The sequence below is a fragment of the Leptonotus elevatus genome, chromosome 19 (genome assembly GCF_054856555.1).
Source record: "Leptonotus elevatus isolate MCC_2025b chromosome 19, RoL_Lele_1.0, whole genome shotgun sequence".
Classification (NCBI taxonomy): domain Eukaryota; kingdom Metazoa; phylum Chordata; class Actinopteri; order Syngnathiformes; family Syngnathidae; genus Leptonotus; species Leptonotus elevatus.
The window spans coordinates 2,287,497-2,313,172 of NC_141257.1; the positions used below are offsets into that span (position 1 = coordinate 2,287,497).

Consider the following 25,676-nt stretch of genomic DNA (forward strand, 5'->3'; position numbering starts at 1 on the left):
CAGAAGTCAGTGGCAAGAAAGTCCATTATTTATTTATTTTTATTTATTTTAATTTTTTTTCTGTTACGTGGTTGATCCTCGTGTTGTGGAGGCAAAAAAAATAAATAAAAAATCACCAATGCTACTTGTGTATTGCTGAAAATAGTTTTTCCCCCTTGCGATTGAACCGGCAACCCTTCCCGCAAGCGTTATTTTGCCGTGAATCTCTATGACTGGTCAATCAGAGGCACGAGAGAAAAACGCCGCGATCGCTCGGGGTACGAATAACACAAATGTGCACGTTTAGGCCTTTGGGCGTGCACGGCCGTTGAGCAACAAAAGCTCGCCCCTCCGACCAGCAATGCCTCGATAATGGCTGTTCTTTTTTTTCTTTTCTTCTTTTACTGTCACATCGGGAGGAGGATGAGGATGATGAGGCCACATGTTTGCAATAGCGACTCACAGCTGGCTCTCATGAGTGCACTTGACATCCATCCTTGTGTGCAAAGAAACTTCTGTGTGTGCGTGCGTGCGTGCGCGCGCGCGTGTGTGTGTTTACTAAGTAAAAACAGAGCGAGTGTCTCTCACAGGATGACAATCAGACATTTTGGACGCGGGTGCCGTTGGTTTGGGGGGGGGGGGGGTGACAGCGCTTGGCTGAAGGTGTTGCTTTACAATCCGGCTGCACTCGGAAAACACAAAACAGATGAATCCTCTCGCTCGTTAAAAAAAATGTCTGCCGGGAAGTCGTTATGATGCGACAGACGCGAAGGGAATGGATACAAATAATAATAATAATAACTTCATTTGGAGAGCAGGCTTCGTGCAAAACAGATGAGAGAGAGAGAGAGAGAGAGAGAGAGAGAGAGAGAGAGAGAGAAAAAAAAGCAACATTTTTGGTTTCAAGCCGAGGAGTCAGGTTTTGAATTAGGGTCTCAAATTAGGGTTTCAAACAAGGCGTGCAACATAAGGGTTCAAATTTGGGTTTCAATCCTGGATTAAGATTTCAAACCAAAGTTAGGGTTTTAAAGTTGATTGGGGTGTCAATTTAGGGGTTCAAAACAGGGTTAGGGTTTGAGAGTTGGGAGATTCAAGCCTGGGGAGGGTTCCAAACAAGAGCTCAGGTTTTAAAGTAGGGTTTCAAGCCTCGTTAGGGTTTCAAAACTGGGTTAGGATTTCATACAAAACTTCACATTTCAAAGGTGGGTTCTAATCATAGCTGGGGTTTCAAACCAGAGGTCATGTTTTAAAACAGGGTTTCAAGGCTTTGGTTAGGGTTTCAAATGATGGCTCGAAGGCTGGTTTAGGCTTTCGAAAAAGGAGACGGGTTTCAAGTTACATTTTTTAAGACCAGGTTAAGAGGCTACATTAGGGTCTCATGCCTGGGTTTGGGTTTGGGTTTGAGTTTCAAATGGGCATTAGTGCAGTAAACTTATGAAAAAGTCATCATATAAAACGAAGACTTCCTCTTCACTGTGCTGGACTGTCTTCCCCTTTAAAAGCAACAGTGGGGGTGGGGTGGCGGGGGGGGGGGTGCGGCTCGGTGGTGGTGGGGGTCAGTCAATAAAAGTCAAAAAGGTCTTGATTGGCTTTGAAGGCGTTTTGCCGTTGGAGGGAAACCCAAAACGTGACGCGGCGCCCACATGAGGTCGGACGGGAAATGCAAGGAGACGCCGATGTGCTCAGCGAGGAAGTGTTGATGGGGGATGAGGGGGCGGGGCGAGGGGGCGGGGCGGGGGGGTCTGGGCAATGATATTTTCCAAAAGGCTCCCACTCGCAACAAATTAGGGTTTTAAACAAGGGTTAGGGTTTCAAAGTAGTAGAAAGCCCACCGCAGGCTCCTAACCGAGATTTTTTATTTTTTTTTTGCAATCATTTTTGGGTGTTCTTCAAGGCGGTACCCCAGAACCCTTGCATTTCTCTAAAGTGGTCTTCAGATGCTCTCACTCTCAGTAATCTCCCCCCCCCCCCCCAAGGCTGGCCCTCTTTGACCTTTAGGTGTTGATTGCTTTGTGATCGCTAAGTCTTTCCCGCTCGCCAGGGTTCAGAGGTCAATGAGGCGGAGGGGCCTAATGGCGGCAAATAGCGTCAATCACCTTAAACGCCAAAAGACGACACACACAATCACACTTGCGCGCACACACAGATGAGGAATGTTGGGAATCTGGTACGGGTTAAGCCACCGCCACTGAGCGCGCGCACGCACGCACGCACACACGTACGCACAACATTTTAAAAGCGCAAATGTTGAGTGTCGTATCACCAAATGATGTGAAATATTTTTATTGTGAAATGTGTGGAACCAAATGTGACCCGTTATTTTTACTGAATTGTTTGTATCTTAATAATATATTTTTTCATTTTATTCATGCTTTGTCCAAACTTGGTATTCTTAGTAAACTAAAAATGCTTCACATTTATTCAATTTTAGGATAATTATGTATTTTATATTGTACTATAATACTGTATATACAATATTAATTAAGCCATGATATCTTTTTTTACAATGCCTACTATATACTTAACTATACTTAGAACAGTCCAGTCACATTCTTTAATATGTTATTTATATTTACTGTTATTTTTAAAATAGCAGTCTTTTATTTTATGCATTAATTAAATTGAATTAGCATTTTATTTTCATTTATTTTGCTATTTGAATTAAATTACCCATCATCCATAAATAATCCAATTACCATAATTATTTTTTTATTAAATGACCAGGCTTTTTAATTGAATTTATTTGTATTTATTTATTTAAATTAAGATTATGTATTTCCATTTTCAAAGTAAAATACCATTCTTTAAAAATGGAATTCCTTCTAATTTAATTTGAGTCTTTCTCATTGTTGTATTTATTTTCTTTTTTTGCAAAGTCAATTACCAGCCTTTTTAATTGAATTTATAGATACCAATCTTTTTTGTTGCATTATATTTATTTTAATTTTTTCAAGTAAATTACGAGTTTTTTTTAAATCGAATTCAAAATCTTGGCTGCCTCAGCCAAACCAAACCTGCTATTGCGATTTAATCCTAAAAAGATCCCGTGACAAATTGTGTGTGACACCGACAACGCAGCGGCCAAGCAACCCTCGGCTTTTATAAATCCAAAAACCAGTGCCAATGTTAATATAATGGTTTAAGGACCACCGACATGGTCCTGCCGCCTTTTTGATTCCAATGCTACGAGGCAAGGTGCAGAAATAAAAAATTATACAGTACATCTCGTGCGCGCTTCTATGCTGGATTATGGCAGGAACGAGCTGTCAATCAAAGCCGCGGTTGCTGAACGGCAGCCAAAAGTCAAACAACAACACCGAGGCCTTCACTTTTTTTCTTCTTCTTTTTTTTGACACTTCCCATTATTCGCTTATATTTTCCACATGTTCCTAATGCGGCGTGCGGAAAACATTTCCCGCACACGTTGTTTGCATCTGCACTTTCCGTGCCTTCGCCCTTCTCGTCTTCCTCAATTCCGCAATCATTGTCGCTTTATGGCGGCCATTCACTCGCCGCCGCCGCCGCCGCCGGTCTGAGCGGGACGGCGGCGGCCGCCACTCGTAAAAGTCCGTCCATGTGGTTCCGGACAAAGAGAGAAGAAGCCGTAAATTCTTGAGAATTGTGAACGTCCGCTGTGTTGACCTCTTGACCCCCCCCCCCACCTCGGTTTACATCGGGGTTTCAATAGTTTTACGTTTGTAAGTTTTGTTAGTTTTTCTTTTTTGCAAATGCTTTTTGTTTAGTTTTTGTACAATTTAAAAAAATAAAAATAAAGGTCACAAGAGGTCAAAAGGTAATTTGTGTATCATACTGCCCCTGGTGGCTTAGTGTTATTGTTTGAATAGTTTTACGTTTTTAATTTTTGTTTCGTTTTTATTTTTCGCAAATGCTATGTTTCAGTTCAGTTTTTTGTTGAGTGCAATTAAAAAAAAAAAAAAACCTTAAGGTCACGAAAGGTCAAAAGTACTTCTTTAACTCTCATACTGCCCCCGGTGACTTGAGTGTGTTATTGTTAAGTGTTAACATTTTTTGACGGTGACAGTTTGACCTTGCAACACATGATTTCCATTCTTTCCTTTTCAAAATTCTAACAGTCCGAGCTGTCATGGTGACACAGTGGAGCAGCGGGCAGACGACCAGCACACGGTCATGGGAATCAAACGGGGGGGTGGGGGGGGGGGGCACATTCTTAGCCGCTCATTCCCTGGCAAACAGCAAATCCAGATTTCACAGTGGCATATTTTTACCAGTCAATTGATGTATTAAGGAGCTATTTTGCGCAAGTTGCTAACGTCTGAGCTAATAAATCATCTTCATGTTGCCGTTTAGAGCCTTAAAAGCTCAAACGAGAGTTTGTTGATTTGAACAAATGACGCGTTCTTGGCGCCGCTCTCTCCGTAGCAGCTGCAGTGCAGACCGGCTGATATGATCTTAAACTAATAATAATAATAATAGTTTGTTGTTTCAGAAAAAAAAAATCAATGCAAGTCTCGTCATCAAAAGGAACACCTGACTGGCATCATTGCCTTTTGCACAGTTCCAAGTTGCAGCCAAAACATGAAGGCTTCTGCAAGAAAGCAACAAATGTCATGGAAAGCCCACTAGAACAGGTGAACTTCGTTTGGGCTTCGCATTGCACATGCGATTGCTTCGTTCTCAACAGTCACATTCTACATTGTAACCAAGGCAACTGTAAAAGCGGACATTTGAACAAGGGTGTGTAGACTTTTTATATCCACTGCACATGAATGTTATGGAGGACCAAAACTGCCAACATTAAAAATAAATGAATAAATAAATGAATAAATACATTTTAAAAAGTGGGGAAAAAAACGGATATAAAAAAACCATATATATAAAATTAAATAGAAAAAATAAATATAATAAATGGAAATAAAAACAACAAAATATATGTATATCTATAAATAAATAAATAAAAGTAAATATAAAAATGACATTTTTAATTTTGGTCCTCCATAGAATGTTGCCTTTCAGGCCTTGCTGGCTGGTTCAAAAGTTGAACATGGCTTGTCGGCTGGCGGAGGCCCTCAAGGCTCCCCCCGATGCCCCCTAATCCTTTTGTGTGTAACTGATTTCATGAACAAAGTGAAAACACCAGCTTGATCTTTTAATCCCTTCAGCGCTACCAGCTACTTGAAGAGCGCTCCTCGGGCACGCCCCCCCCCCCCAACCCCCCCCCCCCCCCCCAACCCCACTCCACCAACGCTTCTTCGAGATGATCGATCGCTGCAAGAAATCCACCACCAAGCCACCATTTTGTATCTTAAAACGTTTGCGAATATCAGCCAAGCGTGTGGAATCAAACAAACTGCGAGAGGAGGATTGGTAATAGATCATGCTGCATACTTCTCTGTGGAATCCGTGTGTGTGTGTGTGTGTGTGTGTGTGTGTGTGTGTGTGTGTGTGTGTGTGTGTGTTGTGGCATGTGAAAGAGATTGAGTTTCATAAGGAGCTCTGCTAGTTAATTCGCAGTGTTTATCTCCACACACACACACACAAAGTTCTGAACTGCATTTGACATTCATTTATCGGCTTCTTTTATCTTTATCTACTTTTCTCATCACATCCTCCTTTTTTTTTTTCACCCCCACAAACACATACTGTTCGCATATTCTCAAATGCCGTGTAACACATGTTTTTTTTTTGTTTTTTTTGTTTTCAAACAGCCAATTCTGTTGTTTATTAGCTCGATTAAAAGCGCGTTAAAGTTGATATTTACATCCAAAATACTTTGGTCTGACGAGCAGCAGAGCGGTGCGAATTCAAAGGTAAACGAGGAGATGTGGCGAGCCCGACGGCGAGCCGACCGGCTGATGGGACGTCCGTTGCTGGAGGGAACAACAACAACAACAACACAACTTTTAAAATGGCGTGATTACTGTGGGAAATTAACGAAAAAAAGAAGGTACGGGCGCCGTAAAGTCAAAACGACGCAACTCGAGGTGCCGGAAAAAAGTGGCAACAACTTTTCGTTACATTCTATTTAATTACGGCATTACCATATGTTTTTATAAAAAGTGTTGTTTTTTTATTACAACAGCACAAAAACAGTTTCTTATTTTACTTTGTTAACATGGCATGCTCTTTTTGAAGGCATTTTTTCCGGAACTATAATTGAATTTAATATGGATATGGAGAGGTTATCGTCATTTGTGTGGTATTTCACAATTTCATAGTGAATAATGTCGATTTTTCTTTTTTCATTTACTTTTCTTTCAGTTTTTACTCCACACAAAAAAATATATATATATAAAAAAAAGGCCTCAACTGTGCAAGATACTGAACTTCTAATCCAAGTTTGGAGCCCCACCTAGTGGTGAAATTCCACCTTCTCATTCACATGATTGCATCGGGCGTGCCAAACACAACATACATTAATATTAAAATGGAGGCTATTAATCATAAATGTTGTAGTCTGCAGTACTTGACAAATGGAAGACTGTGACTCACTTTTTTTTTCTTTTTCTTTTTTTTTTATAACCTTGTCTTTTTAGGGGAGGATAAAAGAACTTTCTGTGGTGGACATATTGAATTTATCCTGCAAATTAGATTTGACAAAAATGTCATGGATAGCGTTGAAGATGTGCAAGACTTGCAGTTCTCATTGTCCGCATGTGTGATCTGTTTTGCGTCTGCCTTGATAGCAGTAACAATGTCTGTCGAGGCCCGGGGACTTCAAAACAATACATCGAGAGCATCTTTTTGGTGCATTTGGGGGTTTTTTTGGGGGTTTTTTCACGACATTGATGGCTCGGCCCGCAAAATGCAAAAACATATCACGTTTCTCAAATGGAACGCAACAAAAGAGCCGCGCGTGGGAATACAAGAATGATGCTGGGAAAAACTCACAAGTGCTCATTTTGTACAGCAGGTGTGGGCGAGGGAGCGCAACAGTTTTGCTCTGACCGATTAGAGAACAGAAAAATGTTGACGTCCCGCTGAGAACTCATGTGAAGAGCGCAGCACTTCTGAAATTCGCTCAAATGACCTTTAAAAGTGTTACTGTTATATTAATAACTCGACTAAGTGCTGAATGCTTATGAAGTCAATTGAAAGATAAATTATGTGAAAATGACAAACGTATTAATTGTAGTTGGAAGGATAAATGAATAAAAAGAACACTTGAACCCGGGAGGCGTGAATTTTTGTAGCAAGTTGAAATTTATATGGAAAAAGTGTTATCCTCCATTCATTTAGATGGAAAAGTGGAACTAATGATATCCAATGGAAAAATGAAACTCAATAGTGCCACCGAGACATTTAATTTTTTGTTGCTTTCATAAAAAAATGAAAAAAAATGTTGATTTTCAGCAATTTTAAAAGAGTTAATATTGGCCAATTAAATCGGCCAGCCGATTAAATCGGCCAGCCGATTAATCGGCCAGTCCCGACTTGTAGCGCAACAAAAAAAAAAAAGAGAAAAAAAAGGGATTCAGAAATAGAGCTTAGCCATAGCCTGCAGGAACTTCTTCTTGCGCTTCTGCGCCGCCAGCTGCAGAACCTCCTCGGGGTTGCTCGTGTTCAGCTCGGCCTGACCGATGGCTTTCATCTGGAACGGACCGCGTTTCATTAGGACACGCCCGCACATTTGTACAGCGCCATTTAAATGTGATTTTCAGTAAAAAAAAGAAAAAAGGATTCCTTCCATTGGTTTCCATAAACATGCAAATATCCTGTAAAAACATTTTTGGGTTTGTTTAGTGACTTTTTAACAATTTAATTAGCATGCAGGTGTACCTAATAATCAGGTAAGTCTTAATCATACAAATTACACACGTCACAATGACTCCTATTTAAGGCTGAATTGCAAACAAGGTGGATATAAAAAGTCTACACACCCCTGTTCAAATGCCATGGTTTTGTGATCAATACTAAAAACTGGGATCAAAATAAATGATTTGAAGCAATCGCATGTAAAATGGAAACCAACACGTGCCACTAATTAGTGCCTCTGATTAATCCCAGATAAAGTTTAGCTGTTCCTGTCGACTTTCCCTGACCATTTCGCTTGTCACATCTTACAGCACAAGCCTTATTTTGCAGAGAGGTTCCATCAGCATCAAAATGATTTTTTTCTCAGTCTCGTTTTGTTACATCACAAAAACCTGGCATTGCAACACTGGTGGGTGTGTAGACTTTTCATACCCGTTACAATTGAATGCTGCTTACCGCTATTTGTCTCTTTTCCGTTTCACCGCGCTTGTGATGGATGTCTGATCACAGTCAAGGTTATAAAAAAAAAAAAAAAAAACTGAAAGTCAGAAAGTGGACCATTTGAGTAAGGATACGCGTGAGGTATTCCAAGATGGTGACGTCCCAGATGTAGTCGTAGAAGGAGTCCATGGCGTCGTGACTGCGTCCGAGGTTACAAACAAGGTCATGTGGTGCACCTTTGGTGGTCAAGGTTGCGCGAAACAAAATCGTACCTGTTCTGTTCTTGGAGCGCTTTGAACGCCGTCATGTAGTCCACCTCTCTCAGGAACTGACACAGGACCGCCACCTGCGGCACGATCATATTTCGAGTTTCTGCAGGCATCTGAAAATCTCATTTAATGCTTTTTAATGCCATTTTTTTAATGTAACTTAACACCAATTAATCTCAAGATTTCCATAGTTAATTTGCGATTAATTACATAATATATATGTTCCAAATGTACAATATAATGTTTTCCATGCTCTTGTTAGTAGACACAAAAGTGGACAAATATGGCTACCAAGTACAAATGTGGTTGTATCTTCCAGTATTTTTTTTTATAGTAAGTAATTAATAAAGTTATTTGAATTTTTTTTTAAAACACATTAACTCATTCACTGCCATTGACGGCTATAGGCGTCAAAAATTCATTTGAACTATTTCTATCAGTTTAACATTTTTTCCCCACTTTTGTTAACAAGACTATGAAAACCTAGAATTTTTTTTTGTACATTTAGAGTTAACTATTGAAGTCATGCGATTAATTACAATAACAAATTCTAATCGCCTGATTTAAAAAAAAAAAAGAAAAGAGATTATTAAAAATTAGGGGCGTCAGGCGATTATTTTTTTTTTAAATCGTAATCAATCGCATGACTTCACTTGTCAACTCCCGGTTAATCACAAATTTTATATCTATTTAAATGTACAATATTTTTTTTCTAGGTTTTCATACTCTTGTTAACAAAAGTGGGAAAAAATGTTAAACTGATAGAAATTGTTAAAATTAATTTTTGACATCTATAGCCGTCAATGGCAGCAGAGTACGAAGCATTGAGTCATAGATTTGTGTCGAGTTTTTCCCCTGCCACTAGGTGGCATTGGTGTTTCATGTTGGACGTTGTTGACAGGAACAGTACAATTTTCTTTTCAAATTCAGAGCAATTTTATTGTATGCATTAATTGTATTTAATTTTTTGATGCCTCTGGACATGATATTTCAATTAAAAATTACAATTTAATAACTTCCAATTCTGATTATAATTGCATGAAAAGAAAGACCTTTTTTTCTTAACTAAAATTTTTTCGAATAAGAAGGGAAATACCACCAATAATATAATATTGTGTGTGCGCATGCACATGTGTGAGATGTTGTGTGACCTGTGTGTGGCAATTCATCATGGAGCAGCACTTGATCATCCTTTTCAGAACCTGCGTGGAACATTGAAGGACAATGACGAGCGGTCGCAGGGAAAACACGCACACGCGTGTCCAATCAAAGCGATCCGTGCCCCCCACCTGGTCTGTGTAGACGTCAGGCGGTACGACTTTGGTGAAGAAATCCGACGACACGCCGCCGGCCTGGAGGTACAAGTTGAGAGCGGCCGAGTACTGATTGGTTGCTGCGGGGAAAACATGGCACGAAGGTTCATGTTGAAATTTGTTAAAGTTGCGGAAGGTTTTGCGTTACCAAAATAAATGTCGGCCTGCGTGATGAGCCACGATTGGTTGTTGGGGTTCAGCGTGAGGGCGTAGGTCACCAGCTCCTTCACCGTCACGGCTACTGCCTCCACGTCCACCGCCTGGATGCTACACGACACATACAGAAAGACACGTAAAGGCTAAAAAAATAAAATCTAGTAAAACCAACTATAAAAATAAAACACAAAAGTACAGTAAGCAACATAAAAAAATATATTAAAAATAAATATTAAAAATAATTCAATAAAATAATTTAACAAATTAGAAAAATAAAATAAAAATAATTTTAAAACAAATTTAAAAACTAAAAACAAAATACATTTAAAAAAGTTTTAAAAAATGAAATAAAAGAATAAAAAGAGAATGCAGTGTGATAGCACATTTGCTAAACAAGCGTTTCCAAAGTGTTGCACATTTAGATCCGCACACTACACATGAAATCTATAAAAAAGTAAAATAAATAAAATACAGTTAGTAAATAAAATACATTAAAAATACAAATTAAAAATAATTCATTAAAAGTAATTTAAAAAACACATTTTTTTTTTTTTTAATTATTTAAAAACAAATGAAAAAAAAAGTTTAAAATAGTTTTAAAAAAAGAAAAGAAAATCCAGTGTGATACTTTGGCAGAGACGCCGGCCAGATGGTGAGGTGCTCGGCCGTCACTTCGTTGACAATGTCGTCCTGCAGGGGGGGGGCGACAAAGCCTTAAATCAACACTTGGACAAGCCAATGTTGCGAGGAAGAAGAAGAAGAGGCGCTGCGTCGTACCCTGACGATGCTGTGAAGCCTGACGAAGAGCGAGATCAACGTGGTCAGCACCAGCGGCTCCTGACGCACAAACGCAAACGTCACCTCAGCAACACAACATCAAAAACAACATTTTGCTTTGAATCATGTACTCACTCTGATCTTCTTGGCGAACGTTACGAATTTACTCCTGGGAGGACAAACAACCACAAGAGAAGAAGAATTATTTTTGTCATTATTTCTTTCGTATTTTTGTGGCGGTGCCATTTTGAAGGGAATTTCAGAAAGTAGTCGCTGGCACCTGTGCAGGATGCCCAAGGAAGAGTCTCGGTGCTTGATGAGCGCCACGCGTCCGTCGTTGCTCCTCTTCTGCTGGACTGAGACGCTGCAGATTTGCACCACGGCGTCCCAAAGCTCCTTGGCCGTGCGCCGGCTCTCTTTGGGACCGGGGAGCTCCTTGCACGTGGACGCCAGCAGCTGGCCCAGCTGAGTGGAAGATTGGAGAAAAACAGGAAATAGTGATTCTTTTTATACACACACATACATATATATATATATATATATATATATATATATATATATATATATATATATATATATATATATATAAATATATATAAATATATATATATAAATATATATATAAATATATATATATATATATATATATATATAAATATATATATATATATATATAAATATATATATATATATATAAATATAAATATATATATAAATATATATAAATATAAATATATAAATATATATATATAAATATATATATAAATATATAAATATAAATATATATATAAATATATAAATATATATATAAATATATAAATATAAATATATATATATATATATATATATAAATATATATAAATATAAATATATATATATAAATATATATATATATATAAATATAAATATATAAATATATATATATATATAAATATAAATATAAATATATAAATATATATAAATATAAATATATAAATATATATAAATATAAATAAATATAAATATAAATATATATAAATATATATATATATATATATATATATATATATATATATATATATATATATATGTTTTTTTTTGTTTTAGTTTTTAGTAAGGTCACTGTGTAAAGTGTCCCTCTATGTTAATTTCACTTGTGACTTTTTTCTTTTAATTAGAAATGTTTGATAACTTGTGGGCACCATCAAAATTTCCTCACAATGGTAGTTAAATCTGGAAAAACACACGTGTATGGGCCCCACAATGTAGCAAAGACAAAGGCACACACACACACACACATATTTAAATGTTCATGTTGCCATTTGAAAGAATTGCTGGCGCATCACCTTGACGTAAGGGTTGTTGACGACAGCCGAGGAAGGCACCTGCAGCGTCAAGTAGTCGTTCTCCCTCCAATTCAACATGAAAGCCACGCACTCCTCGCCAACCACCTGCCGCAGAGGAAGATCTGCACCCCAAAAAAAAAATAGAAACCGTTCCAGCCTCACCAGTCGGACCCGGCAGAAGCCATAAAACTCACCGCGTATCCTCATCTCCAGGTATCCGCGCACTCTGCTGACGAGGTCGGGCGGCGGCCTCTCCTTGCTGCCGTCGGCCGCCGCCGTCTCGTGGGCTCGCACCTCCATCAGCAGCAGCTCGTTGAGCATCACCTGGCGCAGACGTGGCGAGAACTCCGTCACCAGCTCCAGGCAAGACGAGAAGAGCTGCCGCGCGTGCAGGAAGTCCTGAAAGGAAACAGTTAAGGGGAGGAGGGGGATGTGGCAACGAGACGGTGACTTCATGATGATGCAATACGATGACATCATCCTTACTCTAATGGCTATGCAGTGGAGGCCTTTCGCCATGAGGATGTAGATCAGATCTTTGGTCACGTTGTCTTTGATGGCCAGGATCACGTTAATGTAATCTGGAGGAACTTCCCACTGAAAAAAAAAATTGTGATAGCCGTTTGTTTTTTCCCAGTGTCCATGAATGCAGCACGATTCCGTACACATCGTCTACCTTGCTATTGACTCTCCAGAAGGGTCTGTCCGCCATGTCGTGGAGCTCGTTGAGGATCTGTCTGATCCTTCGCGGGTCCAAGGAGAGGATGAGCTGCTGCTCCAGCTGCCCGACGCTCACGCTGGCCGACGCTGCGGGGAAACGCGGCTCATCAGCGAGGAGCGTTCCCGCCGACAAGCGGCGCGCGCCTACCCGGGATGTCGTAGAAGGAGGGCAGCGGTTTGGCGCTGAGGTTGACGGCGGCCGAGCGCTTCCTCATCTGCTCCACCAGCAGCTTGCGCTCCTCCTCCCTGAGGAGCTCGGTGAAGAGCTTGTGAGAGGACACCACGAAGACCAGGGGCAGCTCCTCCAGGCTTCCGCAGAGGGTGCTGCCGGCCCGCGCAAGGACGGGAAATGCTGAGACGCCGCAAGACTGAAACATAATGATGACCGTTTACGTCACTCACTGCATGAAGGTAGCCATGTTCCTTCTGGATGCTTCTGACGAACGATCTTTCTCCAAGGACCGCGTGCACACCTGCAAGATGGATGGATTCAAGTCACAACATTAGGTACACCCCAACAAAGCTAGTTAGCTTGATGTTTACCTCTAAAATAAAGTCCACCAGGCGCTTGCTGGGCTTCATGAGCAGCTGCTGGAAGCGCACGCCGAGCACGTCCCCTTCCAGGGCGTCGCTCACGGCGTTGCACACGCACAGCTGGTGGCACACCTCGTCCAGGCCCGTCTCCCTGCGTGACGCCATGTCGCAACTTTGTCTCATTCACACTCGCAGCCATTTTCACTGAAGCAACCCCCTTCGCTCCCGGCTGTTTTACCTTATTTTAACAGATTTTGCAAGGCCCACAGAAAAAAAGTATATTTCTATCTGTGTCCGTTTTGCAGCAATTAGCATAGGAATATAGCTAAGTTTCATCATTATTCACAAATCTGTTTAAAACTGTGGGGAAAAGAGCTTGTTTTCAACATGGCCCTGGTTGACCTCTTATACTCTGCTGACACCTGCTGGCCGTTTTTGTAATTACCACTGCTTCAAGCGGTCTCTTCAGTTCAGAGGCTGCATCAGACCCTTCTGTATGCTCTAGCATTTTAAAAAAACATATAAATACGTTTTTGGGACACTGTATAAACGTATGTATACATTTTTGGGAGCAAACGAGTCAATTGGGACCGATATGGACACGTGTTGGATAAGCGCAGGACGTGTTTGCTCACCCTTGCTGGGCCTTGTACAAGACCTCCCTGAGAACGGAGCGTCTGAAGTGCTTGGGCAAAATGCGGCTGATGTTGTCTTTGATGAACGCTTCCACCACGGCCTGCGACAGGGATAAGCGTTATTCCGGAACTTAAATTTCCACTTTATAAAAATAGGAACTCCCTACACTTTTTATTTAAAAAATAATAATAATCAAGAAATTATGTAGACATTTTTGGAAAACTTTATTTACAGTAGAAAACTTTAGGGATCTATTTACTTGCTTAGTTTTTCATTTAGCTTAACACATGCTGATGACCCTGGAAATTCCCTGCAATTTTTGTTATAATTTTTTAACCAAATCTGTCAAGATAGTTGAAAATATTTTTTTTTACACTAAGATTTTTTCTTTTACTGCAAATGAATATCGGCTTGAAATATCGGTTATCGGCCTCCTTGACTACTAATAATCTGTATCGTATCGGCCTTGAAAAAAAAACATATGGCAAAGATATCATTTATTTATTTTGAATTTTGGCAGTTTATCCACAGATATATAACTTGTTCTCATTTTTCATACTACAAAATCCTGGCATTTGAACAGGGGTGTGTAGAGTTTTTCTATCCACTATACATTCACGGCAGCTCTGCTGATTTCTCACCTGATATTTGCGGGCGCCGAGCAGTCCGTTGATTTGGTCGTAGTGTGTGCTCTGAGAGTCGCACGAGTCACAGTCGCCGGTCAGAGCTTTGCAGGCGTTCCAGTAGCCGGCCAGGCGCTCCTCGTCCAGGTGGTCCAGGTGGACGTGCACCGTGGAGTCCAGCTTGGAAGACAAAGACGGAGGACAGGACTTGTGTGTGTGTGTGTACTTTAACACGGCATGCGAACGCGAGTGAGGTGGTACCTTCTTCAAGAGCTCCTTGGTCTGCCTAAAGTGGTCTCTGGCTTTCTCAAAGGCCGGCTGGTCCGTGCAGCCTTGCTGGAAGAAAATGGCGCCCAAGTCATAGTGAACCTAAAAAGACCAGAAGGCGGACACTGTTCAAGTAGTGATGCCATCAGGAAATCATCCAATTTCATTTCATTGTTGAACGATTTATAAAAAAATTTTTTTTAAAAAATTTAAAAAAAGAGAGACCATTTTTCTATTTCTTTTTTAGTGAAGAAAAAGTTACATGGAGGAAGTTTTTGTTATTGTCATCCTGTCAATCCGAGTTGGGAAACAATGCATTTGAGCCCACCTGGCAGTGCAGCTCGTTGGCACTGATCCGGAGGCCCGCCGTGGAGGACTCGGTCTCGCCGTTGGCTGCGGCCGTGTCGGCGGCCAGCAGGTCCAGAGTCCTCATGGTGTGCACATAGAAGTCCTTCTTCAGACGCAGCGCCCCCGCCAGGACGCTGATGGAGTCGCTGGCCTGCTCTTTTAACTGGACGCACAAAATGGCATTGATGTGGCAATTGTAATTCATCGCCAGTTTTCCTGCCAGATTTTTTTATTTCAACATTTCTCACCACACTGAGAATGTTGTCTGTCATCTCTTTTTCCTGCTGCACAACACTCAACCTGCAGAAAAGCACAAACAAATTCAAGTCTGTGTGAGGTAATCGTGATTAAAACGCGTCCACTGCGGGAGAAAACTTGCATGTTCATTTGGTGCGGTCCCGGTTTGGTCTGTTTCTCTGGAAAGCTGCTCAGCACGATGGTTCTGATGGCCCTGTAAAGCGGGAAGAGGTTTTTATTCTGGTGATTTTAAATATAATGTCTTTTTGTCTTACCAGCGGTTGTAGATGAGGACGGCCATGGCGGTGGTGGGCGGCAGCGTGGAAAGATCCAAATCTACGTGTTTAACGCCCGCCGGCACTTTGCTCACGCACAGTAGCTCGTTGAGCAGCATGTTCAACACGGGGATGGTCAAGCTGACAAGGAGACAATGTTTACATTTTTCTACTTTAATCTCTGCCTGTATTATACTGCCGCCAGGTGGCCAAAACACACACACACCTGAAAGAGCAGCACAACGTCTATTAAATTGAATCATAAAATGTGTCACAAACGGTTTTAAAAAACAGATTTAAAAAATTTAGATTATTTTTTTCGCACCCTTTCTCCAGTGCATCCAGATCCCACTTCATGTACGCCGCCACTTTGAGTGCCAGCAGCTTCAAGGTGCGGTTCCTGCGGTTGTCGGCTGGAGGCTGTACTTGATTCTGCTCGTTGACAGACGGCTTGGAAGCCTGCTCCAGAAACTGGACGACGAGCTGCACCCCAGTCGGGTCTGAGGAGGCGCACGGGTTTCGTCATTGTCATGTTGTTATCTGCAGAATGTTACGAGGCTGACTTCTCACCAGGGTTGGAGCTCTGCAGGTGTGTCTCCAGCAGAGATGCGTCCAGGAGGAATTCAAACCAGGAAGTCTGGAGCGGCGTGCTGGGCCGGCTGCTTGTCACAGCGGCGACCCGGTCGGCCGCTTCCGCGCTCATCCTCCACTGATGAACACAAGTCAATATTTGATTTGTGAAATGTTACAGAACAAATAGCAACAAAATTATAAACTTAACAGTGTGTTTGAGCCAGCACCAACACTACCTAAATAAAATTTCAGCCAAGAAAAACCTTGAATGTTAGGATGTTTCGAAGCTTTCTCTTGGTTCACGGTACTAAAACTAAAATAGCACATTTATGTGTAAAATGATGTGCAATAAAAATATTTCCAGTACAAATATGGTACTACACATGAACCTAGCTAGCTAGTTTATTATTGTGTTTATGGCAGCCCGACCGGGCGGGGTTGTCGTTGTCGTCAATCGAAGTGCAGTGCTGTGTACACCGGTACGGCGCAGCCTCTGCTTCAAATATCAAGCGCACTCCCCCGTACTCTGTTATGTTTCATTTACGGTTTATTTTCTCGTTAACTGATAAACTTTAGAACCCAGCACGTTAACTGGAAAGTGAATTATCTTACCTTCGTACGGTAACAATAACTATAACAACTTAGAAGGTGTATATAATCTCAAAGTGGGCTTAAATGTTAGGAGAGCGACATAGAACTGCTGCTTCTCACGTAATTGGTTCTGAGCATCGCCATTGCGTCGCTTGGATTTCCGGTTCCGGTTCGTCTTCGGTAGAGCGCATATTGCGCCGCATTTTGCGCATATTTATAGTATCCCAAAACCAAACAAAAATATTTCAAGAGGGTCCAACTTCTTATTACACATTTTCATTTTGTTGCTATTTTAGTAACGCCATATACAAAGTTGTCAATTTATTCAGCTTTCAATGTGCAAAACGTCATTATGGATATCAGTGTCTGTAATGTACTACACATTTTGAACAAATATTACTGTAGCAGTTATTTTATTTACCATATACAGGCATGCAATATCGCATTGCTCAGATTTAAATATATTTTAATCCCTGTTGTATTGCATTACATTGTTGTTTTTGTAACTAATTTGATTTCCTTACATGATGAATGTAGTATCTAAAAATAACTAATACTGTCATGCAACAACAAAAAGTCACACTATATCATACAAAAATGTCAGTTTATTTGGACAAAATCTTGAAGACATGTAGAAAAGATAAAGAGTAAATCAAACGCCATAGTTTAACGAAAGCTAACTTGTACAGTGTGGGAATTCAAGGATGGACAAACAAATGAGCATATAAGGCATCAGAAGCAAGAGAAACACAAAGGCAAAATATCATCAGCCTCCAAACACACATTCACTTAAATGAGGCACTACTAATGTAACAATATATTTTGAGTTAGCCAAAAAATAAAATCATCATATTCACATTCTGTGAACACGATGATATTATAATATATTCTGTAACTTTGCAACCCTCTTTATCTATGGCCTGATGCAGAGACAATATTGGCATCTCAGAAAATCCAATGAGTTTCAGCAGACAGGAACAGTAAATGCACATTTAAAAATAAAATACAATTACAGTACAGAGACTACAGAGACTACAGAGTCCCCCCCCCCCACCCCCTCACTTTTTGACTGGCCATTATTCATACTATTGTTGTCTTTTGTTTCAGCTGCACATACATGTGCAAGTATGGACAGTCACAATGTGAGGACAATTTTTAGGACAAACTGCATTATGGCATATTTCATTTCAATTCATAAAGACCCACTTTTATGGAACGCAAGTTTAACTTTACTAGTAAGACACACAGTTGCTCTACACGTGCGCTGAATCTTACCAGTGAGGACAAAGTGCATACTAGTACACAGATATCAAGAATATCAAATAAATGCTCAAGTTCAGCTGCCTTCTGTTAATACTGGAAGGAGATGACCGCGTTGACTCTGTAGACGTGGTAGGACCGGTTCCAGAAGACGCGGGTGAAGTAGTTTGTGTAGGGCGAGCGGTTGGTCTTGATCTCGTGGCAGAAGCGGCGATGTCTGGAGAAGGCGTACGTCTCGCCGTTGTCGTGAACCACCTGTGGGGGGGGGAGGGAAGGCATGGAGGAGGTGGGGGGTCTTTATTGAAGATAAAAGCAGAGTGTGGTTTGCGAGACTCACGTGTCCGTTGGCGACGTCCAGCAGGTCCTTGATGCGGCAGCCGCGGTCCGCAGTGAAATCGGCGCACAAGGACTCCTCCATGATCACGTAGTTGGCCTTGCGGGAGGTCAGGATCTTGTACACCTCCTCGGCGGAACGCATGGAGTATATCTGGTAGGTCTGAAATACATTGAATCAAATGAAAATAATTCAACAGTTTGACATTTTTGGCTTCAATTGTCAATATGTGAATTCTAGTTTGCTGCTCCTTCTGGTGTGTGCACCGTGGCCACCTGGGGGCAGTATAATACAGATAAACATGGAGCTTCAACTCAACTTACATCATCACTTAATTATGGAAACCGAACGCAAGGCCGCCGTAACTCACGTCCTCACTCCTCCTCAGCATGTCTACATCCGAGTGCAGCGGCAAGCTGGTGACGGCGGCGCCAGAGCCCGACTTGATGGCTCCTAGGAGCTGAGGGCTGCCGGCAAACACGGCCGCCGCTGGAAGGTGAGTCCTGCGAGGAGTGGGATGATGACTACACGTTGACGACATGCTCGCCTGAAGGAAGACTCACCGGATCCAGCTGATCATGTTGGCCGCGTCGGGATCGTAGAACACCTCAAGTTCGGACAGGTCGGTCAGGACGCGGGGGCAGTACTGCCGAGGATGGAGAATACATTTTATTTATTATTATTATTATCATCACTACTATTATTAATATCAAAGTCTCACCTCTTGCCACAAGCTGAAGCCGATGATGGCCGGAACGGCAATGCTCAGGATAAACGACTGCAAGGAAGCAACCAAAAACAAACCAAGGATTGAATTATTATTGCTTTCCTAATTATATTCTATAATTAATAAGAAATTGCATTGTATCGTATTGTACATGATATTTGTCCAGGTTAAAAAACAAGTACATTGGAATTCTTGTGCATAACCCTGAGTCAATAGCAAAATAATAATAATGATAATGAAATTACAATAAAATTAATAAATACATTTAAAACAATAATTATTGCATAATTTAAAAAACTATAAATTCCCGTAATGTAATGCTAGTGAAGGATTAAAACCTTTCTAAAATATATATTTTTAAAGTTAATAAAAATTATAAACAATTGGAAAATAAAAAGAACAGAAATTTAAAAAAAATTACTCATTAAAAAGGTTAAATGTTTTTTCTATTTAAAAAAATCTAAACAAAAACTAAATTAATTAAATAAAAAAAATGTAACAGTAATTTTAAAGGTATAAAAAAAATACATGTTAAATATTATGAAACAATTTAAAATAAGTATACTGTAGTAATAAAACAACACAAATCGTCAAAAAAAATCATATACATTTCAGACAATTTAAAAAGATATTTAGAAAAAGCTTATGTGACAAAAAATGTTGAATATTTACTCCATAAAATTGTATGTTTACTGACAAAAAATAATTAAATAGGTATGCAGCGGGAACTAAAAATAAGAAAAAAAGACCATTAGTAAATATTTATTACTTTTAGAGGTCAGCAAAAATATTCCTCCAAAGTCAAGCAATTTGGAGTTTAACCAAAAACTGAAACTTTAGAAAAAAGAAAAATGTAATGGCTTTGTAATGCAATGTAAATGGATTCAAGTTTTAGCCTGAAGGCCTCTCACCAGTACAACAGGATGGACCGACTTGACCTTGAGCCACCGAAAGACGGTCATCCAGAGATCCGGCGAGCACACGCCAAACGCCGCGAATGCACACATGTACGGCGTCCACAAGTACTTCATCCTTCCGGTGACCGGGAAGACAACACGTTTGAATCAAACAGAGCAGCAAAAACGATGACAAACTGTTAGCGGCATTTCCGTCCTACCCGTTGAAGAGCAGCGTCAGGCCGCCGAAGAGCAACGTGTGCAACACGTGGTAGACGACCTCGGGGCGCTCGCCCACGTGTCCGTCTTCTGGCCGCCGCTCGCTGCTCTGCATCGGCTGACTGCTGACGAAAGAAGGAAGACAAACGAGTCAGTGGCGAAAAGAGACGAGACGAGACGAGAATTCGCGAGACCTGAGTCTGGTGTAGACGGCCTGCAGCGCTGACACGGCGCAGACGGCGAGCACAAGCAGGTAGAAAGGAAGAACGGACGCCTGAGTGAGGCGAAGGAACAAATCCTGACCGGGAGACTGAAGACTCTCTTGGCACACGAGGAAGTTGCTCACAAAGTCGCTGCAGCACACCGAATGTGAAGCAATTATAATGCGTTGACATGTTACATTTCATAGCATAAATTGCAACAAACTGAATAACTCCCTCAAGTGGAATACAAAAGAATCGCTGAATTAAATGTTACCCTGGTGTACAATACACTACATCTGCTGAAAACTGTTAAGTCGTTAACTTTTAAGTACAATAAATTTGCTTTTTAATCATTTACAAGAGTTTGCTTTCATTTATTTAGGTACTTATGTAACTTGGATGGGCTACACATTTTAAAAGATTTTTTTTAACTAAATGTATTACATTTTTTTATTTGATTTTTCCCCGCCACATTTTTACGCAGTATAAATAGATGTATTTTATTTTTTTAGTTAAATGTTTTTTTTTTCCCCTCACATTTTAAATGTATTTAATTTCCCCCCTCACATTTTTGCTCATTATCAACAGATAAAATTTTTTTTTAATCAAATTAAATTAATTTAATATTTTAATTTTGCCCCCTCCCATTTTTGCTCAGTATCGATCGATTTTTTGTGCAATTTTTTTTAATTTAATGTATTTAATTACCCCCCTCAAATTTTTGCTCAGTATCAACAGATTTAAAAAAATATATATATATTATTAAATTAAATTAATTTAATATTTTAATTGAAATTCCCCCCCCCCTCACATTTTTGCTCAGTATCAATAATTTTTTAGATTTTTAAATTACATTTATTTAATAAAATTTTCCCCCCTCACATTTTTGCTCAGTATCAAGATTCAAACTGCCCCCAAAGCCCCCCAAACAGTCAGTGAGGCTCACTTTGTCGTATTGAGTCCAAACTTCACCTCCAGGAACTTCAATACAAATTCACTTTCACTTACAGGCACGACTTTCTGCAAGTTAAGAGAATATTTGATTATTATTTTTGAAGTGCAACAAAACAGTCTGATTACAATCTGTTTTTTTTCTCCTAAACGTCCTTAAAGTCATGTCAGCACCTTGATTAAATAGTTGAAGGTGATGCTCGTGGTGAAAACCAAGTGGAAGTGAAGGAAAAGTTTCATCACTCTGGCCACCAGAGGGCCCTTCTTCATCTTTTGCTGGGGGAAAAAAAACATCGTGTTACTCACATACATGCGCAGTCGTTGGATCATAAAAATGGATCAGCAAAATTCAAACAAAACACACACACAATAGAAAACAAATCAAGAGTGGGCAAAATATGCATAAACTGAAGGTCATACTACATAAGGGGACCACACTACCTGCAGGTACCTCGCCAGCCCGGAGCCAATCAGGAGGCTGAGCAGCGGCGAGCCCAGCAGCGCCATGTTGTGAAAATGGAAGAAGAAGGCCATCAGCAAGGAGCTGACGTACACCTTGTGGATGTCGGACAGCTGCGCGGAGAAAAAGTTGATCATTTTTAAAAAAGTCAAACGAGCAGGAAGGAGACATGTTGTACCTTACGAGGTGGCACCAGGTCCAACGAGTCCAGGAGGAAGAGGCAGAAGGCTTGGACGAAGAGCACGTAGTGGCTGTGCTCCCACACAAGCAGGAAGGTCAAGGTGGTGGCGCTCATGGTGAGATAGCAGAACAGCTGAAAGCAACGATCGGACGGTTCAATTTGGAGTTCAACCAGAGTGTTCTCCAACAATATGCCTTAAAAATGAAAAAAAAATTGGAAAAATAGCCCAAAAGTCAAAATATTTGGAGTTAAAAAACTAAGTGTAACTCAAGTCAAACAATTTGGAGTTCAACACTACTTTCTCGATAAAAAAATATGGCTTAAAAGTCAAACCATTTGTAGTTCAAATACAATTTGCTGGAAAAACGAATTTCCTTTAAAAGTCATACCGTGAGTGTTCTGAAAAAATATAACGTTAGCTAAAACGTTCTGGGGGGGGGGGATCTGCCCCAAAAGTAAAAAAAAATGGGAGTTCAAATTCCATTTTCTGATTATAATGTACAGTTCAGAGTTCAACCATATTGAATTGGAAACGTGCCAGCAAAGTTTCACAATTTAGACTTCAACCAGAATGTTCTTGAACCATGTGACTCAAAAAATTATAATTTAATTGGGGAAAAAATGCCCGGAGAGTCAAAATATTTGGAGCTAAAACAAAGTTGAATTGAAGTCAAACTATTTGGAGTTCAACACTATTTTCTCGATAAAAAAATATGGCTTAAAAGTCAAACCATTTGTAGTCCAAATACCATTTGACGTTAGCTGAAACGTAATGGAAAAAAAACATCTGCCCCAAAAGTCCAAGAATTGGGAGTTCAAACTACATTTTCTGATAATAATGTTCCTCAAAAGTCAAACAGTTCAGAGTTCAACCATATTGAATTGGAAACGTACCAGCAAAGTTTTACAATTTGGAACTTTCTAAAAGAAAATATGATGGAGTTCAACTAAAATGTTCTGGGGAAAAAAATGAATTTAGGGTTTAACTAAATTGTTCTGGAAAAATATGCCTGAAAAATAAGCAATTTGGGAAAATGTGACTCCATACTTAAACAATTTGTAATTCAAAAAAAAAAATCTGGAAATGCATACCTTCAAAATCAAACAATTTGGACTTCAACCACATTCTGTTAATATATTCCTCAAACGTAAAATAATTTGGAGTTTAACTACAGGAAAAGTATGCCTCATAACGTGTATGACCTGCCAATGACCAAAAATTGGGGTTCAACCCCCAAAATAAAATCTTACCTCAGCTGCCATGCCAATGTTATTACAAAGAAAGCCGGTGAGCGCCGCCACCTGACAGGCGTAGTACGGCAGAGCCCAATTCTCCCGCAGAGGAAGCGCCTGCTCCACTTTGGTGGCGTCGGGTCTGAGATGTTGCCGCAACGGACAGCAATTCAACAACCGGGACTCGGTTCAAAGTCCCTGACTGACGCCGTCCGTCCAGGACTGACCTGCTGATGACGTACCAGGCCACCGTCAGCACGCCGGCCACCCAGGTGCCGCTCATCAGCCAGCTGCAGGCGAACAGCGCTGTAGCGTACACCGCCTGGAGCGCCAGCACCGTCCCCACGTAGAAGTAGATGGGCTCCACCATATCCTGCAAGGCGCCCGCAGTCTCAAATTCCTATCCCCCAACCATCAAAAGTCCCTTTTCCATAATACGTCCCCTGTTAAAGCTGACCTGGCATCCGGAGACTCTGTAAATGTAGCTGGTGATGACTTCAGGATACAGAGAAAGACGCTCCACGGCGTTGATGGTTTGTCCCGCCAGAGTCCTGTCATCTTTCATCAGCTCGTAGAAGGCTGTCTCGGCGCACACAAAAAAACAAAACAACACAAATACTGTATGACGTGTTCAGACGGACTTGGTTTTCCAAACAACACCGAGGGAGCGAAAAAAGTCACACCTCTATCGAAGGACGTCGCCGCCAGCATGTGTTTGTAGTAGTAGTAGTAGATGGCGCTGCCTCCTTGGAAGGTGAGCTCCCGTTCCACTTCCTAAGAACAGGTCAAGGTTCATGATCGTGTACATTTCAGAGGCATGGCTTCCGCCATCCAAGGAGCGGGCGTGACTCACCTGTCTCATCGAGAACCAGAACTTCCTCTCGTGAAATGCAGAGAGGTAGGCGGCATATAGCGTGCCGCATGCCACCGCCGCCAAGCATCCGAACAAGACCCTCAGTACGCGCTGAACAGTGCTCACTGCAGAGAAACGCGCAAATAATCGTGTTATTAACATGGCACCGTATTAGTGGTATGTGGAATATACATTACATGTTGGTATTCAGGTGAAACTTAATGTATAGTTATGTAAAAAAATATATATAAAAGCTCAAGGCCCTAGAGAGGAGCATTTCGTCAACAAATTGGATATCTTGCTGTGATTTGCGCGAGAACTCAAAGTACAAATTCTGTGCTGGTGACTGTGGACTAATTTAGGGGATAATGAATTTAACCCCTTAAGTGTGGGGCGCCATGGGTTTGAATCCCGCGCACTATAAAGATTTTTTAGGGATATATTTTTTTTCTCAACAGCTAGGCTGGTAAAACAAAATAAAATAAAAAAAGACACAAAGGGAATGAAGCGAAGAAGGAGCTATAACCAATCAGAGCCGTTCACGGCAAAATAACTACTGCCACAAAGAATGATGAACTTACACGCAGAAAGACGCTTGGAAACTCTGACCGTTGACTCTTGTTTGAATGAATCTTCCTCTTTCTGTTGACAATGTTCGTCCTCCTCGCCTACTTTCGATTGTTTCTCTTCAGCCGCTTCTTCTTCTAATTTACCATCTAGTCCATTGGGATGAAAAACTTGAGCCGACGCCAACAACAGCAACATCGAACTTACCATCACTTCGGGGTTCTTGCTCCTCTTCTTTGGCCACCTCGAAAGTCTCCGACGTCCGACATCGCAACCCGGTCATGGCGAGGTAAATCTGTTTTTTTAAATGATCTATAATATTATCTGGCGTTCTGCAAAGGCAACATGCTAACTAGTTAGCCAGTTAGCAGATGGCTAGTGACACCGGTCAACCCAGGACGACAGGAAAATGCGCACCTCTCGAAAATATTGTGTTAATGTTTAAATCGCCATATTTTAATGTATTAATGTGTCACGACAAAACTAATGTGACAATTCAAACGCAGGAAATGATGTGCCTGGCATCTGGCGACACAACCCGGAAGTTGTAATCCACCGGCAACCGAATTGCGCATGCGCAAGTGAGCAGCTGTGGTCAGGTGTGGATATATTAACCACGTGAAACCGGCGGCCAATGTACGCATGCGCGAGCAACATTGCGTTTTACTAATAATGCTAAAAAATGAAAATTTTTTGTCATATCGTTTCACATACGACACCTTTATGTAAATTAGCATATACATAGATAACGATTAGCACCACCTGAGGCATTATTTTGTTTAGTACTGTAAAAATGATTTTAAGTATTGACTTATACAGTACCATGAAAAAAAAGTGGTATACTGCGCATATCTGCATGTCATTCTGTAATCGCAGTTACAGGTATTAATTTAGCATTATTTTTCTGCACAAGAAATCTAATTAGAAACATGCAATATACTCTAATAGTATGATAGCATGTTACATGGCATAAGCATTAGATTAATATTAAAAA

General features: G+C 40.6%; 2 protein-coding genes across 3 annotated transcripts; both read right to left on the minus strand.

Annotated features, from left to right (window-relative positions):
- Window positions 1-7,243: 7,243 nt before the first annotated feature.
- On the minus strand, window positions 7,244-16,941 carry ints8 (integrator complex subunit 8). Of its 2 annotated transcripts, XM_086062610.1 has the most exons (28): window positions 16,820-16,941; window positions 16,205-16,343; window positions 15,960-16,134; window positions 15,635-15,775; window positions 15,502-15,573; window positions 15,371-15,422; window positions 15,103-15,285; window positions 14,769-14,876; window positions 14,526-14,687; window positions 13,884-13,984; window positions 13,258-13,399; window positions 13,117-13,187; window positions 12,863-13,038; window positions 12,671-12,801; window positions 12,481-12,591; window positions 12,189-12,393; window positions 11,995-12,116; window positions 10,950-11,134; window positions 10,805-10,838; window positions 10,670-10,729; window positions 10,521-10,582; window positions 9,885-10,003; window positions 9,713-9,816; window positions 9,575-9,625; window positions 8,427-8,500; window positions 8,289-8,353; window positions 8,170-8,213; window positions 7,244-7,549 (listed from the first exon to the last, which is right to left on the minus strand). In XM_086062610.1, exons 2-28 carry the CDS (start codon window positions 16,335-16,337, stop codon window positions 7,433-7,435), a joined length of 3,000 nt encoding a protein of 999 aa, XP_085918736.1. In that variant the 5' UTR covers window positions 16,338-16,343; window positions 16,820-16,941; the 3' UTR covers window positions 7,244-7,432. The 2 variants fall into 2 exon arrangements, with proteins under 2 accessions (XP_085918736.1, XP_085918735.1); XM_086062609.1 differs by having other exon boundaries at window positions 10,805-11,134.
- Window positions 16,942-17,860: 919 nt separating this feature from the next.
- On the minus strand, window positions 17,861-25,249 carry LOC147157438 (putative C-mannosyltransferase DPY19L4). The gene is made up of 19 exons (XM_086063457.1): window positions 24,890-25,249; window positions 24,697-24,831; window positions 24,116-24,240; window positions 23,946-24,036; window positions 23,720-23,841; window positions 23,490-23,635; window positions 23,281-23,404; window positions 22,027-22,161; window positions 21,830-21,961; window positions 21,563-21,664; window positions 21,384-21,457; window positions 20,429-20,587; window positions 20,237-20,356; window positions 20,031-20,151; window positions 19,114-19,170; window positions 18,956-19,038; window positions 18,763-18,895; window positions 18,396-18,554; window positions 17,861-18,313 (listed from the first exon to the last, which is right to left on the minus strand). The coding sequence occupies exons 1-19, from the start codon at window positions 24,963-24,965 to the stop codon at window positions 18,149-18,151; spliced, it is 2,259 nt and encodes a 752-aa protein (XP_085919583.1). The 5' UTR covers window positions 24,966-25,249; the 3' UTR covers window positions 17,861-18,148.
- Window positions 25,250-25,676: the final 427 nt, after the last annotated feature.